The sequence below is a fragment of the Actinia tenebrosa genome, unplaced genomic scaffold (assembly GCF_029948245.1).
Source record: "Actinia tenebrosa isolate PJP-AT-01 unplaced genomic scaffold, QUT_ActTen_1.0 PGA_scaffold15__27_contigs__length_11533743, whole genome shotgun sequence".
NCBI lineage: Eukaryota > Metazoa > Cnidaria > Anthozoa > Actiniaria > Actiniidae > Actinia > Actinia tenebrosa.
In genome coordinates, this window is record NW_028292575.1 from 10,949,439 (window position 1) to 10,968,543 (window position 19,105).

Here is a 19,105-nt window from a genome sequence, read left to right on the forward strand (position 1 = left end):
TTTAGAAATGGTCGAAGGACCAGAAGTGCTGCGGCAAGGCCGGAAGTAATTTTGCGGTGCGGAAGATTTTGAGCCAGCGATATTTACCGCTGTCAAAACAAGATGGCGTCCAACCAAGCAGCCAAACGTCGTGCACAGCAATGGAAAAACACTGCTAAAATTGTCCAGACGTCACAGATCTGCAAGCTACCCGACAATATAATGCTAATAATCTTCAGTTTTCTTGATATAAAGAGCTTGTGCTCAGGATCTAAGGTCTGTCGTCGCTGGTATCATCTTGGTAAAGACCGCTCCCTCTGGAGATCTGTGGACCTTCGTCCTTGGCCACTCGCTCTTAGAACTTTGTGGAAAGTGGTTAGGAATCGAATCTCAGAGAGTGTTGTTGAATTACAGATTAAGGGATTTATTGGTACGGCTAAAAAAAATGACAAGATTTCGTTGTCTTTGCTTGAAGAAATCAAAACAAAATGTCCAAATTTGGAAAAACTTACACTCTGTTATTGCGATATGAGGAATGTTGAAGTAAGTTGTCTTCCTCACTCGCTGAAGTCGTTATCTTTGGATCATTCTATTATTCCTTTAGGCTGGTTTGATAGCTTAAAGACCGACCCATTCTTGAAGAATTTTGAGGATCTTAACCTTACGTATTGTACTCGTGTATCTGACACAGATGTGAATAGTATTGGTAAACTCTCTACTCTAAAACGGTTAAATGTAAGTAATTGTTATAGAATTACGGATAATGGCGTACAGTGCATCGCTACAAAACTGGAGGATCTCACTCATTTAGACCTTTCAGACTGTACTTCAGTAACGGACCTCGGCCTTCATCACATTGGACGACACTTGATCAATTTAAAGTCTTTGAGCCTTCAAAACTGTCGTTCTGTCACAGACATTGGTATTGGAGCCCTGGTATACGGCTTGAAAGAGCTTGATTATTTAAGTTTATCAAAATGTCATGAGATTTCTGACACTGGCCTGGCTAGTGTTGCCGAACACTGCAAGAAATTGACAGTTTTGAATATTGTGGAGTGTCCTAAGATTACATCTACAGGTCTCGATAGTATCAAAACATTGCTTCCAAACTGTGTCATTGAAGGACCAGAAAGTACAGTGTCACTGTGGGGTAGGGTAGGCCAAGGGGGTAACCGATTGGGATGTAACCCCTAGATTATCTTTGAATAAGGTATTATAAATATTTTATTGGATATCAATAGCAACCAGACTATGTCCTTACACTAGACGCTAGAAATACAGTATTGAGGAGGTGATTATTCAGATTCTACAGTAGGTTTGGTAATGGCAGGTATGTTGTAGAGTAGGATTCCTGGGGGATGATATACGACTGTTTAATGTACCTTTATGAGTACTGTCACAAGAAAATCAACCAAGAGAAGGAATCTCTGGTATTCATGCTTGTAACCATCATAGGCACCGTTTGATGCTATTTTTAGAATCATATTTGCCATTGTTTGTTTTTCTGTATGTGCATTATGCACGAGCTCTATGCTGTTTGCTTACGTTTTTTTTAGAAAAACACAAGAAAACATGAGCAAACAGCATAGAGTGCGCACAGTGTGCACATGCAGAAAAACTAGCCATCAAATGAATCTTATGAAGGATTCTAAAAATAGCATCAAAGATTCTAAAAATAGCATCAAAGAGTGCTGGTGATGGGGTGTGGGGATTCCTTCTCTTAGTTCATTTTCTCATGGTAATGTATGATAGTATCCAACATTGAGGAGTCTCTGGCTCGGTGACCACAGAGGAGTTGTCCTTTATGAGAAGAGAGTCAATAACCTGCTATGCAGTGGACAAGGTCAGTGACTAATAATAATAATTGCTCAAACTAAAGTATCATATTTCCTTGAGTAAACATCAGATATCAATCTTGTGATGATGTATAGCCCTGTAACTTGGGCGTAATCCTTTCCCATCCACGTATCATTCCCTTGAGAATAAGGATTCTTGTTTGAGTTGTATCAATATCCCTGCCTTCTCATGCACAACTCTCCAACATAAAAGTGACACACTATGAAATGATATGTGGTTTGAAATGGGAAAATATTGACTGCAACATTGCCTTCTGGTAAGAATAAATCATTGCACTCACCTTACCACAGGTAATCCCACAAAACATTTTAAAAACTATTAAAACAAGCCAGCTTTACTCAAACCTCACATGACGAAGAATATTATTTTACTCTTAATAAACAATTTTATTACAATAATTTTAATGGACCTCATTTAGCTCGGGCATAATGTTTTCCCATTCAGACCATGTGCCATTCCCTTGAGAATAAGAATCTTCATTTGAGCTGCATCCATATTCATGTGTCTTTTTGTGCACAACTTCTTTGTTGCGACTGCATTAACCAAGGCCACCCAAACAAATTTTAAATTGAATTCACAAATTACATTTTTGATGCTGATTATAACAAGATGGTGATGAATGCTGGATTTTAAACTGTTTCTTGCTCGCTCCTGATCGCACACACACATGTATAGAGCAAAGTATATGCTTTTAAGGGGAAAATTTGTACAGATTCTATTGTTAAATACTTAATCATGATTGGCTAATTTGTATGAAAACTTGTCTGGGTGTTCTTGATTGGTGTAGTGTTTGGTAAAGGAACAATACTCTTGGGAATGATATGTGATCAAAATTTGGAAAACATACTGCCAATTGCCCAAGCTTAATATTGGTCTATTGACATTGATCTGATGTGATCTATTATTAACACATGGATGACATCATACCATTGTCTATTTACAGCAGCACAGTCTAATAATTAATGACTATCTTTTATAAATCTTACCAATAAACAAATAACAAAAAAGAAAGAGTGTTTATTGTTTTATTCTTTTACATGATAAGGCTTAAGAAGTCTTAATCTTGGTGGTTAGTATACACACTTTCTGTTACCTAAAGTATTCTTGTTTCTTTATATAACAACATATCTACAAAACTCGTTTTGTTTGTATTGGTAGATTGTCTAAAAAGAGCTGAGAGGAACAGGCATTTAAATCTTTCCCTCCCTTTTTTTCATGCCATCTCTCTCCCCCTAATTTCTTAGCTGTCTTTCCCTCCACAAACGAAACTTGACAAATTATTCATCAAATTAGATTGATGATACTCTCCCTTTTTGTGCTGGCTCTCCCTTCTCCCTATTTTACCCATTGTTTCTTGTGTTTTTTAGCCATTTCTCTCTCAACCCTGATCCATTCCTCTCTGCTCTCAATACATCCATGTGTTTTTTGTGAGATTACATGTATATTTTGATAACATGGCACACACATCTTGTTAATCTTGAGATACTCTCAATACATCCATGTGTTTTTTGTGAGATTACATGTATATTTTGATAACATGGCACACACATCTTGTTAATCTTGGTTTATTCTTAACAAGCTTTCAAGTATAGATTGTTTAATTCAATTTTTCTTTTTTTCTATTTCCCGCATAACACCATATCACCATTTTCACCTTGGATATGAGAAGGATGCATCTGCACTGTTGGTTCTGTCATTCTTACCTACTCTTCTTTTCAAGTCAGTCATCTCTTTAAAGTATCTAATTATTGAATAAGATTATAAATTTATTAACAATAAATAATATTATTAGTTAGGACTTTAACTCAGGCACTAGTTGGAATTTCCATAGTTCTTGATTCTGAGTCTAATAATTAGCCATTGACACATCCCTGTCCAGAATTTGTTAACTCTGAAAGAACCAAGGTTGCATGGTATAGGGGTCTCAGGTTCGATTCCTGGTCTTAACATCACATATGATTGAGTATCCCTTGACTCTGGGTTCTCCAGTTTTCCTCCCTCTGGAAAAACCTAACAAGCTAAATTCCCATTTTTTTCCAATCTGTGTGTTAGCTGTGCCCTGACTTTTATCTGCCTAGAGGCTGTCTCAGAGTATATGTGACGCAGTGGAGAGGAAGGACTGAATCAGTTGATATGGTAGGAAGCTCTAATTAAAAGATGAAACATATATGCATGGGTATTGACCTGGAAAATGGTTCATTGCCCCCCCCCCCCCCCCCCCCCCCATGATGGGGACCTCGCTATGCCCCTGGAGGGTATTTAAACCTGAATGGCTTACTTTTTAAGTTGCACATCAATGTATTCTTGCAACGTCGTAACCTGTTCTTCAGCCACAACACAACGTGTCAAAAGTGATGCTCTCTCAGTCTCCAACTCTTCCTGAAACCAAAAAGTCACAAAGTAGGAGTTAAATACCCTGGTACCCATACCTGTGTAGATAATGGAGGCATAACCAGGAAGAGAATGTCTCTATTTTTACCTGTGTATTTAAGGTAAACTCCCTCAACATTTTTCTGAGATTATTCCAGTTAACATCAGATAAACCTGAGATTGCTCTACAAATATAACAAAATGAATGAAGGAGGTGGGTGCATCATGAAATACATTCATAAATATTTTTAAAATTTAAGAATCTCTTACATTTCTTTGCTCCCCTCTATCCCATCCAAGGTCATCCACAAATCATTTTGCTGGAATTTCTCTTTTTTGTTTGACACACTGGATATCTAGTAAGGAATGAATTAATTATTAAGTAAAAATGGGAAAAATAAATTTTAGGAATTATTGAATGGAAGGAAAAAATACTGGGAAATAGCCCACCTGTTTTTTTAGTTCTTTTATTTCGTTTTCATAACTGTGTAGCTTGGCTGTTAATTTTCTTATTTCATTGGACTAGAAACAAGATTAAGAATATCTGCATTAGTGGAAAATCTATGAGTTATGCATTTCGTTCAATGATGTAATTAACCAAAGTTACTCAAACTCGTTTTCTAATTAGAAGAGGCTTAAAAAATCAGCCTTATTTAAAGAGTGTGACACATGACAGTCGGAACTGATGGTCATTTTTGTCTGGCGAATAGGCTACGCTTTCTGCCGGCACAAAAACAATAAAAAACGTTAGTAAATATTGATTGCAACCTATTGAAAAACCGTCTTTTCCGTCTTTTAGTCTGGGATAGGGTGTACAATTCTTAGTTTTAGTCTGGGGTAGGGTATGTAAAATCAAAATTTTAGGTCTGGGATAAGGTCAGGGTTTTGAGGTCCTGGCGGCACACCCCTACCCAAGTTGGGGTGGTAGTACCCCCCCCCCCCCCCCCCGGGCGAAGATCTAACAATTTGCAGAAACTTAGAGCAAAGTCCGCATCTAATATTGAGGTATCTTTTAAGGTCTTAAAAGATCTTCCCAGCTGAGGTTTGAATTCCTGCACCACGACTGATACCTAACCATCATGAGTAAACCTGGAGAAGGTTGGCGGTTTTTCCTTGGTTCTTATCAGTATGAAATCTTTTAGTACCTGGGCTTTGTCTAACTCTTCTTCTGTTGGCACATAGACATTTTCATTCTCTTCAACATGGCCTTTAGCAGCTTCAACATTAAACCGCAGAACACTACAAGAACAATCAGAGGATTCACATCAAAGCTCGCAGGCCTTTTGCCTTTTTCTATTTGAAATTTATGATTTCCTAATTTACAGACCGAACCCTAAAACAACCTCTGGGATGATTTAAGTCAATGCATGAAATGAAATTGCAGGTGCGGATCCAGGAATTTGTTGAGGGAGGGGTGCACTGCACAAACTTAACCCAGGGAGGGGTGCACCTCTTGGAATCAAAGGGAAAAAAACATTATCTATCATTGGTTATCTTTGAAGTAGGGGCACAGATTTGAACCAGGGAGGGGTGCGCACCCCCTGAACCCCTCCCTTGGATCCGCCACTGAATTGGAATTCATCTTGTTAGGTTTTGCGGTGAGAAAATTTCCTACAAGCTTATGGTCAAGTGATGTTAACCTGTGATTCCTTACCTGTAAGCCGAAAGGAGTTTCCCATGCTTCTTTGTCATATCCGTGACAGTTTTCTTTAATGTTTTCACCCTTTCTTCTAGTACAACCACCTGATGTTCCTGTGCATCACGAACCTTTCGCACCATGGTATCAATGTAGGCATGTAGAGACTCAAGCGACAGCTGTTGCCCTGTCATCTTTCCACAGTATACCTAACAATAAAAAAACCTTGATATTTTATCTGAAACAACCTCTGGGCTGATCTAAGTCAGGGCACGGCTAACTCACAGATACAACCCTGAAACAACCTCTGGACTGATCTAAGTCATGGCATGGCTATTCTCACAGTTCGAATAAACCTCTTTACCTTGAGGCCGGGATAAAAACCAGACAAAGTGGAGGTGTATATACACTTACAGATATATCATGTATGTACTGCTGCAGTCTGTTGCTATATTCAATGCTGACTTCTTTCAACTGTTCATCAAGTTTGTTGTTTTCCTCTTCAAGGAGCCGCTTGTCAGCCTGCGTTGTTATCAGCTCCTGAAAGAAATCAACTAATGTTCATTAAATCATTATCCTAGAAAGTTATAAAAACTCACAGGCTAGGGTTAAACGTGCGTAGAGTTGTTTGTTGGTTCTCTCAACTATTCCAAGGGTTTTCTTTGGTTTTCCTCCCTCTCCACTCTGTGGAATCAAAGTTAACTCTCTGATTTTTTTAAAAAAAGTGGAAGACATTTTTAGGGTGGAAAGGGGTAGGGCAGGGGTGGTAGGGCTATAGAACACTTACAGCTGATTGGCCAGCAAGTTTACGTTGACTTTCTCTTTGAGATGCCTGGACATGCTTCAGTGTCATTTTAAGTTCATTGCTGGAAAACGCCAGTATAACGATAAAGTTAAATATATTGCTTTAAAATGTATGTAATATAGGTTTGAAGGTTGTTTTTACATTTTATCTTCCAGTTTCTGGAGCTCCTTTTTGTGCTCATTTCTTAAGACATCAACCATTCCTTCTTTAGCATGGTTGGACATCAATAACTAAAAAACAGATGAAGAAATTCATTGTGATAAAAACGAAATTAGTATTACTATACATTTTCATTTCTTTTTATTTATTTATTCATTCCTTTCTTCCTCTTTCTCCCCAATTTTCATCTGATTCTTCACTTTCTCTTCCATCCATCCATCCACACCCACATCGACAAGCTTACTTGTTTTTCTAGTTGTAGATTCTCAGAGCGCAGAGACACTAGACTCTTGGACATGTCATCCTAGAAAATAATATGTAAAAGAACATTATCAATTTTTTTCCATTTGGTTGGACTACTATTTCAATCCTCCCCACCCCTTTTCTTGTAAGAGAGCAAACTTCTCACCTTGTCTTGAAGTGAGGTGGGAGTGAACTTACTGGCTAGTTTTCGCAGTTGGCCATAGTATTCCTAAGTAAAGAACAAAATCAAATTCAGTTTTATCTTCTCTCAGATACCTTGAATTATTTCTCACACTCAACTTTGGGTTTACTTATTTAACCCTGGATATATAGGGACATTGACTATCTTGTGGAGTCCAGTACTATCTAGAATCATAGAAAAAAAGAAGTCATACTTCCCAACAGCCATCTTGTAGGGCAGAAATGATGCAAAGTTTTGCATAGAAAAAGGATTTCATTCCTAAAAGAAATATGCCTATTGTCTGTTCCTACATGTGTAACTTGGCAACCCTTCTATATACCAGCCTCACAGGTACTATTCAACAGTATAACAAACCCTGGAGCCTACACTATTATAAAACAATTCTGATACTAATTCCTGTGCTTAAACAGCCAATAAGATGTCAGGGTAATCTCACTTGAGTTTACCATTTCTTGTAAAAAAATATGTTAAAAAAAAAGAAAGAAATAAAGAAATAAAGAGAACAGAAAGAAAAAATCTGGTTAAAGAGAAAAAAACTTATAGAATTCTGGCCAGTTACCTGCATGGTTTCAATTTCCACAACTTCCTTGTCTTTGAGCAGCTTCTCCTTCACATTTGACAAGTGAACCAGCTCCAGCCCAAGTTCTTCATTTTTAGCAACCTCATTCTGATAGTCACTGGTTAGTTGCAGGTGGTTCGCCTTAAGGACAAGATACTCATCACTCAGTTCCTTGTATTCTTTGCGTAAATTACTGAGATCTTCATTTCCTTGTTGCGCAGCTCGCCTGTCTCGTTCTGCCACAGTCTCCATCTCGCTGACATGATTCTCTAATGACAAAATCTAATACAAAAGAGGGAAAAAAATAGTATGTAAATTTATCAAATTGCACAGAAATGCTTAAAGATTGGGCTCAAGTAATATCTACTTTGTGGTGAGCCTTATGTACCTTCTGGCATGAAGACAGATGATGATGAATAAGAAAAAAACAGTGTAAAAAAAGGTTGGCAGTCCCCTGACATTCTGGATGTTAGTTGGTCTTTGTCAGAGTAATACTCACTTTGTTTGTCAGTTCATACTTGTCTGCTGCAGATTCTTCTATAATCTTATTGTTCTCCAGTTGAAGATCAACCAAGTTCTTATATATCTAAAAAATGTCAAGAAAATAAAGTAACTGCAATGATGATGGTGATGATAATGATGATGCTGTTGATGATGGTGATGATGATGGTGGTGATGATGATGGTGATGATGGTGATGATGATGATGATGGTGGTGATGATAGTGGTTATGATTATGCTGTTGATGATAAATGACGATGATAGCGTTGGTGATGATGATGGTGATAATGATGAATGATGATGATGCTGTTGATGACGGTGATGGTGGTGATGATGACGATGGTGGTGATGATGATGGTGGTGATGATGACAATGGTGGTGATGATGGCGATAGTGATGGTGATGATGATAATGATGATGATAATGATGATGATAGCAGTTGTGACCATGATGTGGTGCTTATTATCATCATCATCATCGTCATTATTAACAACATTATCGTTATACCTGTAATTTTTCTTCATCACTGAGCTCTAATTTTGAAGACAGTTGTTTCCATGAGTTTGTTGCCTCTGTATATTTTGCTTCAAGTTCAATAATACGGCGATAAAGTTGTTCCCTTCCTTCTTGTAGTTTGGCCTTAGGTATAACAAAAGAAAACAGACCTTAAAATTATGTCACTGAAGATTAAGCAAACTGGAAAGCAATCAGAGAGCTTCAAAACTGTTTGATATTGAAACTACCACAGGCTTCTCACAGAATAACATGAAGTCTGCTGTTCCAGGGAGGGAATTGACCTACATTTTCATTTGTTACTTTTGTTAACTGGTCCTTGATTTCCTGGATTTTACTGCCGCTAGCATCCCCAGGACTTCTTCCTCCATGCTTAAGATCATCTTGAAGATTAAGGATAGTTGCTCTGTACTGACATATCAGTTCCTGTTAATGAGAACATGGTTATTTTGGATTTGCTAACTGTCCTAACAGTGTTGTTGATTACTAGGGGTGGGATGACTGTGTATTATGTTAACTAATGATGGGATACCTGTGTGCTATGTTAACTAGTGATGGGATACCTGTGTGCTATGTCAACTAGTGATGGGATACTTGTGTGATATGGTTATTAGTGATGAGATACCTGTGTGTTGTGTTAACTAGTGATGGGATACCTGTGTGCTATATCATTAACTAGTGATGGGATACCTGAGTGATATGGTCATTTATGATTGGAAAGTTGTGTATCTGGCCAAGTTGTCCTGATACCGTCAGAATAGTACTCAAACTGGGTGTTTCCGTGGCCTTCAATGAGACTAGAACTTTGGTTTTACAGTTTCCACCAAGGGCATCCTTCAGCAGCAGTGTTAGTTTGGAATCACTGAAAAACACATAAACAAAGAGGTCGTCATGGATACAGATTTGCTCATACTTACTCTTGTTGCTATGGTAACCCTGTTAGTGATGCAAAACAGTCAATTTCTCAGGTTGCTATGGATACAGGTTATATGCTATATGTATATTTAAAGACCATGTTGGCTAGAAGAGTACATGAATGAAAATGTCAATATATTATTATTTTTATTACTATTATTAGAGTGCACGCACTAAAACCGTGAACATTAAATAGTACTAATTAGTACTATTTCATACAGAATCCTTTGTTTTCTATTGTTTAATTATCACTTATTTAGTGCTAAAAATTAGTATTTGTTTCACGGATTTAGTGTGAGCACTCTATTACCATTATAATAGATACAAATGACAAACCTATAGTTAATAACCCTGGTTGGTGAATGCCAATATATTATTATTATTATTATTATTATTATTATTATTACTATTATTATTATCATTGTAATAGATACAAATGACAAACCTATAGTTAATAACCCTGGTCGGTGATGGTGAGCCCGCCAGTGAAGATACCAATTGACGAAATGCCAAGATAGAGCGATTTAGTGTTGGTCCTTCCCTCATTCGTAGCTGTGTCGGGTCTTCTGATAGTTTTTCTGCTCCTGGTAGCTCAACAACCATCAGACGAGAAAAGGATTCAGGGATGTCCTTGTTAATCTGTTGTAAAAAAGGGAAGCTTTGTAATTCATTTGCTGATGAAGATGTTAATGATGGTGATGACAATGAAGATGGTGGTTAAATTTTGGGGATGATAATGATAGTGGTAGATGGAAGAGGGTGATGACAATGATGATGGTGATGATAATATTAGGGATGATGATGATGGTGATAGATGGTGATGACAATGATAATGATGATATAGTAATACCTTAAGCAAATCCAGACAAAAGAACAAAGCTGATCTAGGATCTGACAAGCCATAGTCTGTCTGCATATGGGTCCTGGATTCCAAAGCTCGTCTAAATAATGATGTACACTCAGCAGCATCTGTAACTTGCTTTGTTGTGATGTTCTTAACAACAACACCATTAAATGGATCTTCTAATACCTCAAGGTGCTTTTCTGAAATTTGGAAAAAAAAATGGGTAATTTACTCAAAATTTATTTTTAAAGCATGGGTGGAATTGGATCAAAAACAGTAACAGCAGCAACAACAACAGCAACAACAATAACAACCCCAATAGTCCATTTTAAGCTACGGACACACGGTGCAACATTGCACTCAATGTTTCATGCAATTGATGTTGCGAGCCATGACACAGGATGCAATTGGGTGCTCACAACATTGTTGAAGAAGAAAACTATCCCACTTCAGCAACATTGCCTGCAATGTTGCACCCAATGTTGCACCATGTGTCTGTGCCTTTAGCTTCATTGTGTGTTGTGCACATTTCAGACTATGTGATGCCAGTCTGATGTGGGAGTCTATTCTTTCATGTGTAAATATTTGCACATGTTTGTCATAAAAGAATAATTCTCAAGGGAATGTCATGTGATCTGAAATGGACAATTTGCATACGAAGCTAAAATGGTGTATAATAGTGACAGCAACAGCTAACAACAACAGCAATACAAATATTTTTAAAACAACAGCAGCAACAGCACGTTATTCAGTTTGACTTACAATACAAGTCTTCCAAAGCACTATATGTACTATACCTTCATAAGTTTGCCCTAAAAGGTCAGAAACCTTCTCATTATACAACTGAAAGCACTGTACAGTAATTTTCTCTTCCATTCCATGGTTAGCTTGTACTTTATGGTCTTTCAATCGTTCTTCTTTCAACTTCATGAACAACTCATTGATGAGGAAAGGAAGAATGGCCGCCTTGGCTCTCTTTTCTCCTGTCAACGTGTACGACTTCCCTGAACCCGTCTCTCCAAACGCAAGTACACAGACATTGTACCCAGAAATGAAGTACTCAATTAAAGGATGAAATGATTCTTTGTAAAGATCGTAGGTAGGAATATGAGGTTTGTAAACTGCGTTGAAAATATTCCCTTTTCCTTTGGAAGATTCGATTCTCGTTCCTGAAATTCCAATGGAGGCTATTTCTCCTCGACCTGGTGGTCTAACTCGAGCTACTACTTCAATATTCATAATTTTTTACAAATTAATGGTAAAACGGATGAATTTCGTGGTCTTTTTGAGGAAGAAATTGTGGCTTTTGACTGTTGTTTTGGACGCCATTCGGTCGCCATGTTACTGTAGTCTGCGTCAATGGGCTTCCTGTGGAAGGGACTTCAAGTTTTCGCGGGAGCCGGGACACGGATAAAATTTAGCGCGGGATCCGGGAAATTAGAAAAAAATCGTACGTAATTCGGGAAATTGCCAAATTCAACGTCTTTGATGATGGATTTTGCTTTCTGATTTTCGGGAAAAACGTGAAACGCCTTTGAATTTGTTGAATGTGGTCGTCGCTTACAATATTCTGGTTATGTCGCGGGACGCGAGATTTCAGGGGGGAAATGTACGTCATTCGAGATCCGCACCCCCTTCCAAACCCCGTATTTTTTTTTTTCAGTTCATGTAATAGAAAATGGTTTTAATTTTTTAAACTTACTAAATTAAGTTCTAAAAATGGCTTCTGTTAAGAATGACATGTATGAAATTACACGGTAAAATCAGGTTCAAGTAATTTTATTGAGAGTTCTAGATGCTTGTCTTTTCTTTTTCTTTTAGAAAAAAATATAATACTCATTACACCTTTGTTTGCTTATCCTAGCCATGCTCTAATTAGGAGCAATAGGTCTACATTGAACTACTTTAGAATAAATATGTATTGAGAAAATAATCGCATCAGTAGTAAGTTACGTAAAAATTTATAACTACGACTATAACTGGGGGAAATAATCGACGTCTCATGTGATTCACTAGAGAGTTTTAGATTTACGTTCACGGCAAACGTGAAAAGTCAGTTGACCAGTGAAAACATATTTCAAATAGCTGAGAAAGAATCGCAAAAAAGTTCAAGTAGCAGAAAAACAAAAGAATATTTGTCTTTGGTAAGAAAGTTTGCAAGAGGTTAAGTTAAATACAGGAAAACGATGAAAACATTCTCATGTTTGCGGTTTGCGGGCAGAAAAATAATCAATCTAAAACTCTCTATTATTTCTTCATCAATTTTTAACAAGCATCTGAAATGAAAAAAGATAATATTAGAATATTTATAGTTATGTATGAGTGAAAAGACTAGCAATGAACACCCACACGGACATAGTACATACATACAAACATACGATCCTTTATTTGATCGAGCAGTTTAAAATATGGCAGCAAATAGTATGAATGTGGACCTGTTCGGTTCTAGTAACTAAATATTATGCCCACTTAGCACAGACTGCATGAGCAGCTCATAGCATAAGTGTGTATTCTAGTTTGTGCGCATACAATGCCTATACGTCTTCATGAGAAGATGTTCATCAGTTTTCAACGTTCTGATGAGAAAAAAGAGAATGTCGACCTTGAAGACAAGGTAGCACGCATCGAAAAAGCTGTAATTGTCGTATGAGGCAGTGTTGCTTCCTCAAATCTGTTTAATAACCTATTATTGGCTACGCGTTAGATCTGCGATCATTGCATACTTACTGCGGCTGCAAGTGCTTGATCAATATCATCGATGATGTCTTGAGTGTCCTCTAGACCGACGGACAAACGGATCTGAGAAAAGACATTGACAAGGCATTGATAACAGGACTGGACGAACATGGACTTCAAGGAATAAGCTTTTGCCAAAATAAAGAAAGAATACGCAGATTTATGTTGCACTAGCGTTTTAATGTAACAAAAAGAGTTGCGACATTAAGTTGATAACTAGGGAGGAGAGGGAAGGGATGGATGGTCTCTTCCTGTTCCTAACTCACCAATGTATCAGAAATACCCAGTTTGTCCCTCTGATCTGGCGGTACTGATGCGTGAGTCATGATGGCACTAAAACATTCAATACAAGACGACAACCATTACACTTTGTATTAGGAATCACACCTCTTCCACAGGCCTGGGAGGGGTGTGGGCGACTGTACACAGGCTAAGAAACAACGTGCAGCATGATTCAGAATGTCAGGCGCGCGTTTTTTTGCAACTTCCAATATTTGTTATGTATACAGTTTTGTTAAAAGATTGCCAAAGATTTGCCGCAAAGAGAGGAGGGAGAGAGAGTTAGAGTTAAAGAGAGAGAGATGCAGCCATTTTTGTCTGACATTTTTATTGTTACAACAGCTAACATTAGTTAAAACACACTTACGGATGTTCACACAGACTCTCAAATCCACCAAGACTCTCAGCAAGGGTAAAAACCTGATGATAAAGAAATAATATTAAAAAATTCTCTGCCTCCCCAAGTTTGCAAAAGGTTCAGCCTCTCAAAAGAGGGCGGTTTTCAAAACGAGCGACTTCGTCTCTTGAGCTGGCATCTAACGATTACAAAGTCTTTTGACAGTTTTTAGTTCTTCATGACTTGTTGAGGATGACGGGTTTAAAGATAACAGTGCGTGCAAAGTAAAGAACGTGTTTTGCGCCTTAGTTTTGGGGCTGTGTTGTCTTTACTAATCTTACGACCAACCTTAACTTTCTTGAGAAATTCTGTGGCGTTTGCCAGGCCACCTTTGATGTAGAATGTGACCATACCACCAAACCCTGTCATCTGTTTCTTGGCAAGTTCGTGTTGAGGATGAGACTCCAAGCCTAGTAAATAATAATGTTAATAAGATTTATTCAAGGTTAGATGTAGTAAGTTTGGAAAAAGGTTTTTGACCTCATTTCTAGGAAGGTTTAGAGCCCAACAATCTTCCTGTATTATTTTGATCAAACGTCCACCAAAAGAAATAATTAAAATCGAATATGTACAACAACATAATAAATTAAATAAAGACTATAATAATCGACAAAATAAATAATTAAAAACAATGAGGAATAAAGCCGGGCTCCAATTAAACTTACCTGGGTAAACGACTTTGGTGCATCTTGGATCTTTTTCCAAGAACTTTGCCAAGGTCAAGGCATTTACTTCATGTTGTCGCATTCGTAGATGGAGAGTTTTGAGTCCACGGTTAGCCAAATAGCAATCAAATGGGCTTGGCACTGGACCAATAGCTGAGAAGGAAAGACATTTTCATTGCTTGAATATTATAGATTGTGCCATGTAGTCCAAGAAAATATTAATTTTCCTCAAAAATGGAAAAGGAATGATGTGGTTTCATTGCATTCGTGCTTAAAAGGGCAGGTACAATGTAATGTTTTTGCATAATGCAAGATTTCATCTTAGCCCGTGAGTGTAAAATATTCATACCATTCTGTAGGAATCTTATTCTTTCTGCTATCTTTTCATCGCTGGTAGCAAGCACTCCCATTACAACATCAGAATGACCTGGAACAATCATTCAAAGACCTTACACTGATAACATAGACATAAATAGACAGGTCTGGTTGAGTGAAGGAGGTTAGTTGAAATGAAAATGTTTAGGATAGGTAAGGGCATGAACAAAACTTTCACCAGTGTTGATGTGGCAAGGTATAAATTAGGGCCACTGGGTTATCAGACGTGCTTCCCTCATGCTTCCTACTTCAAGATATTTACCATTCATGTATTTGGTAACAGAATGCATCACAACATCAGCTCCAAGAGAGAGAGGCCTCTATTGAATGGAATTAAAAATAGCATCAGCTTTTGGTATTATTTTAGACTTCAATGAGAGTTTTGCGTGCTGTGATTGGTTAAGTGACCAGTGGCTATGAGAAGATATTCACTGCTCAAGTGGTGATAATGAGGTTTCCCAAAGTTTGCCAGAGCAGAAGTAATGCTAAACGTTTTTAAACCTGACTTTTGTCTTTTGTCTGATATTCAAGTCTAAGATTATATAAGACTCATAGCTCGGTAAAATATTTAATAATTTGCTTTGTTTGCAGTGAATAATTGTTAAATACTCTAGCTAGGTAACTGTTACAGAAAATGGCAAACAAAGTTATTCCTTGCCAAACTATGTTACCACTCTTATTTTCCTTATCAGCTTTACACAAGACTTACTTGGAAATATGAAGACATAAAGGTGTTGTCCACCACAAGAATAACACCCTATTAAAGAACAAACCAGAATTGGTTAATTGCTTAAATAACAACTGTAGTATTACAGTACTTGAATATTCATACCTCATGTTGGTGAACGATGTCTGCCACGCCTTTGATGTCAATCAACTTCAGCAATGGGTTGGTAGGTGTTTCAATCCACACAATCTGTTGATTAAGACAGTATATGCTGGTTTTTAGTTAATGGGGGGCATATTCACGATTAAAGTGTGTGTGTGTGTGAGATTGTTGGGGAGGGTAGCTTATGGCTCTCTCATTGGTTAGTCAAATTATTGAAAAGTGGAGGGGAGAGGAGGGGGGTAAACTCTTTGGACCCCCTCCCTTCCACTCACTGTAGTATGCCTATGATATGGCTATGGTATTATTGATTAAAGGTGTCTTAAGTTAATCTACCAAATAATAAATTAATCCTTGCTTCACAAATTATTGAATAAATCAAGTCACAGGATATGTCTGCAACTAAGGCCCCGTCCAAAAGTATCCGGAAATTTTTGTATCCGCAGATTATTTTTTGTGGATACAAAAATGTTCGCGTCCACACGCAGCGTATTCGAATCGTTTTTGAATTGTTTTCACTATCCACACGCATCTGGAAATTTCTTGATCTGCCCTGATGCACGCTAGTGCCTAGTCCCTTTGACAGATAGTTTTTCTTATTGAGCATGCTCAAAATCATGTTTATGTCAGCTTATTCGAAAATTTGCGGATACGACCGTCCATACGTATCCGTATTCAGAGCATATTCGAAAATTTTCACTTTGGAGACCGTTTTCAAAAATTTCCGGATGCAGATACAAAAATTTTCGTATATATTTGGATGGGGCCTTAATAATTTTTCATTAAAAGTGCAAAAATTGTAATCATAATATCTACTTTTTTCCTATGCCAAAAATCTGGTCAGCTGGAACGATATCAATTTATTTTTTAAATGGTCCTAATTTTCTTCTTCTTACTTTTGTGTTGGGCTTGATTGCCTTCTCAACATTTTCCAGGTTTGTGAAGTCATTCATTGTAACTTCTATTCCCATCGCACCAGCCATGATTCTGTTGAAGTATCTGTTGGTTCCTAAAAAAAATGTTGGTCACAGAATTAGGCATTACTTTTAGCCTCTCCACCCCTCAACTTTTCCATAATAAAATAAACTTGCATATCCTGTTCCACCCAGACAATACAAATCAGCTAATCTTATACGGGGAAGCACAGGTGGCGTAGCGGTGAGAGCGCCCGTCTCTCACCAATGCGACCCGGGTTCGAGTCCCGCTGAGCTCAGTGTCGTACGTGAGTAGAGTTGTTTGTTGGTTCTCTCCTGTGCTTCGAGGGTTTTCCGGGTTCTCTGGCTTTCCTCCCTCTGCAAAAATCAACTACTAAATTCCAATTGGAATTACAGTGGATGAATAGCTACTCTGTAGAAATGCAACTGTTAAATCCCATTTATTTTATTTTATTTATTTTATATTTATTTTATCATGGTTGAATATTTAAACAATAGAATCTGTACAAATTTTCCCTTTAAAAGCATATATTTTGCTCTATATGTGTGTGTGTGCAATCAGGAGTGAGCAAGAAACAGTTGAAACACCAGCATTCATCACCATCCTGTTATAATCAGCATCAAAATTATGTTTTGTGAATTTGATTTTAAAATTGTTTCAACCAGGGTGGCTTTGGTTAATGTATGTAGTTGCAATGTACAATACCTCCATAGACATCATCAACACAAGCAATGTGATCACCAGATTTCATCAAATGTGCGATGACCAAAGATGCAGCCAGGCCAGAAGCTGTTGCAAAAGCTGAAATTAAGTGAAAGAATGATTGAAACCGAAAATGTTGGCACATCTTGGGTAAATATAAGCGGAGGTTTACTGCACTTACTATCAATAGAATAGACATCATTAATCTTAAACCACAATGAAGTATAGAATTATTTGCCCAGAAAACAATGATCATTTACAAAGCACTTGACCCTACCGGTAACCGGATGTTTCGCCCACAAGTCAGTCCGCCCACACCGTTTAGCCCACAACATATCGGCCATCAAATCAATTTCGCCCACACGATATCATGTCATATGAATATACACTTGAAAAGCTTTATGAAATAGAATTTATGTAATTTTAAGTCCATCAAAGCAATGATGGAACTTTTAGAATAGCATTCCAGTTGTCTCGATGAAAGCCAAAGCGCTGAGAATTGACTTCAGACGCGAACGACTTTGTTGTGACGGAGTGACGGCAACAAATTAGTGTAAAGACTTGCTCGTCAATGAAGTGAAACTAACAAGTGAGATTTTCGAAACAAATCTTGGCTTTCTGAAGAAAATCTTTATTAAAAACATGATTATTTAATCTTATCGAATGCTTTGATGTGTCATTTTCATTGACATCCGAGTTCGTGAAATACAGCGCGAGCCTACAGCGCGATAGATCTTTGACTTTCATCGAGACAACTGGAATTAATGCTATTCTAAAAGTTCCATCATTGCTTTGATGGACTTAAAATTACATAAATTCTATTTCATAAAGCTTTTCAAGTGTATATTTATATGACATGATATCGTGTGGGCGAAAAGACTTACGGTTGTGGGCTAAACGGTGTGGGCGAACTGACTTGTGGGCGAAACATCCGGTAACCGACCTACCATATTTAGCTCCTTCAAGACCAGCTACGCATTTTTCAAAACACTGTCTCGTTGGATTTCCGGATCTCGAATACTCAAAACCCTAAAAATACACGAAAAAAATTAAAATAATTTGTACATCATAATTATGACAGTTTCCTAGTGGCTACGTAAAATGACTAGATGCCTAGCAACACGTGTATTAAAGTACACAAAAAAAAAAAAAGCTAATAAGTTCTCATAGAATTAGACAGCGTTTTTGAGTAAAATTTAAGTTTTTGTACATCGCGTTTATTTTTCCGGTTTCTTCTTTTGATAAAATAATATAAAAGAACAATTAATCTCATAAGTAGTCAATCTATGAGTTTATAGTTTATTGGCTGTTTAACATACCACACACGTGGTAAATTGTTGAATATTTTTACGAACGTGACACGTCAGTATTTTCAACGAACTTACTCTATGTTGACCAGGGCTATCTTGTTTAAACGTCGTAGCCATTGATATCGGTGGCACAACACCCATAGACATCCACTGCTCTGGTTCTTGGCCATCATGAATGGCGATCGTCCCAAAATGTGGGAAGGAAGGAAGAGCTTCGGGAATTTTGTCGGCCATGTTCGGAACGCAATCGAAAACGAAAGATCGCCTTAGTGGGAGGGTGTGAGGAGAAGGATTTGT

General features: G+C 37.6%; 3 protein-coding genes across 5 annotated transcripts; 1 reads left to right on the top strand and 2 right to left on the bottom strand.

Annotated features, from left to right (window-relative positions):
• Positions 1 to 102: 102 nt before the first annotated feature.
• LOC116290949 (F-box/LRR-repeat protein 12-like) lies at positions 103 to 2,847 on the top strand. The gene has a single exon (XM_031698075.1). The coding sequence runs from the start codon at positions 103 to 105 to the stop codon at positions 1,171 to 1,173; it is 1,071 nt and encodes a 356-aa protein (XP_031553935.1). The 3' UTR covers positions 1,174 to 2,847.
• LOC116290942 (coiled-coil domain-containing protein 78) lies at positions 2,155 to 11,923 on the bottom strand. The gene is made up of 20 exons (XM_031698067.2): positions 11,380 to 11,923; positions 10,589 to 10,782; positions 10,184 to 10,377; positions 9,514 to 9,685; positions 9,112 to 9,249; positions 8,818 to 8,949; positions 8,310 to 8,396; positions 7,811 to 8,092; positions 7,216 to 7,278; positions 7,051 to 7,110; positions 6,789 to 6,877; positions 6,630 to 6,708; positions 6,257 to 6,382; positions 5,861 to 6,051; positions 5,352 to 5,445; positions 4,657 to 4,728; positions 4,477 to 4,562; positions 4,316 to 4,391; positions 4,115 to 4,215; positions 2,155 to 3,577 (listed from the first exon to the last, which is right to left on the bottom strand). The coding sequence occupies exons 1-20, from the start codon at positions 11,819 to 11,821 to the stop codon at positions 3,487 to 3,489; spliced, it is 2,769 nt and encodes a 922-aa protein (XP_031553927.1). The 5' UTR covers positions 11,822 to 11,923; the 3' UTR covers positions 2,155 to 3,486.
• Positions 11,924 to 12,345: 422 nt separating this feature from the next.
• Positions 12,346 to 19,042, bottom strand: LOC116290948 (cystathionine gamma-lyase). Of its 3 annotated transcripts, XM_031698073.2 has the most exons (14): positions 18,884 to 19,042; positions 18,446 to 18,527; positions 17,502 to 17,597; positions 16,757 to 16,869; positions 15,867 to 15,950; positions 15,744 to 15,791; positions 15,297 to 15,354; positions 15,009 to 15,086; positions 14,660 to 14,812; positions 14,283 to 14,404; positions 13,965 to 14,017; positions 13,585 to 13,651; positions 13,310 to 13,381; positions 12,346 to 12,858 (listed from the first exon to the last, which is right to left on the bottom strand). In XM_031698073.2, the coding sequence occupies exons 1-14, from the start codon at positions 19,040 to 19,042 to the stop codon at positions 12,841 to 12,843; spliced, it is 1,203 nt and encodes a 400-aa protein (XP_031553933.1). In that variant the 3' UTR covers positions 12,346 to 12,840. The 3 variants fall into 3 exon arrangements, with proteins under 3 accessions (XP_031553933.1, XP_031553934.1, XP_088886836.1); XM_031698074.2 differs by lacking the exons at positions 18,446 to 18,527; positions 18,884 to 19,042 and adding an exon at positions 17,776 to 17,904; XM_089030710.1 differs by lacking the exon at positions 12,346 to 12,858 and having other exon boundaries at positions 13,280 to 13,381.
• Between the last annotated feature and the right edge of the window lie 63 nt (positions 19,043 to 19,105).

Excerpts from the sequence above, each read along its gene's own strand:
- LOC116290948 (XM_031698073.2), bottom strand. The coding sequence starts at position 19,042 with ATGGCCGACAAAATTCCCGAAGCTCTTCCTTCCTTCCCACATTTTGGG. Across the intron at positions 16,870-17,501 it reads TGTTGATGATGTCTATGGAG|GAACCAACAGATACTTCAAC; the intron begins GTATTGTACATT and ends CATTTTTTTTAG. Across the intron at positions 15,951-16,756 it reads CAATCAAGCCCAACACAAAA|ATTGTGTGGATTGAAACACC; the intron begins GTAAGAAGAAGA and ends CTTAATCAACAG.
- LOC116290942 (XM_031698067.2), bottom strand. The coding sequence starts at position 11,821 with ATGAATATTGAAGTAGTAGCTCGAGTTAGACCACCAGGTCGAGGAGAA. Across the intron at positions 8,950-9,111 it reads CAAAAGTAACAAATGAAAAT|GCCAAACTACAAGAAGGAAG; the intron begins GTAGGTCAATTC and ends GTTATACCTAAG. Across the intron at positions 7,279-7,810 it reads TGGAAATTGAAACCATGCAG|GAATACTATGGCCAACTGCG; the intron begins GTAACTGGCCAG and ends TTCTTTACTTAG.
- LOC116290949 (XM_031698075.1), top strand. The coding sequence starts at position 103 with ATGGCGTCCAACCAAGCAGCCAAACGTCGTGCACAGCAATGGAAAAAC.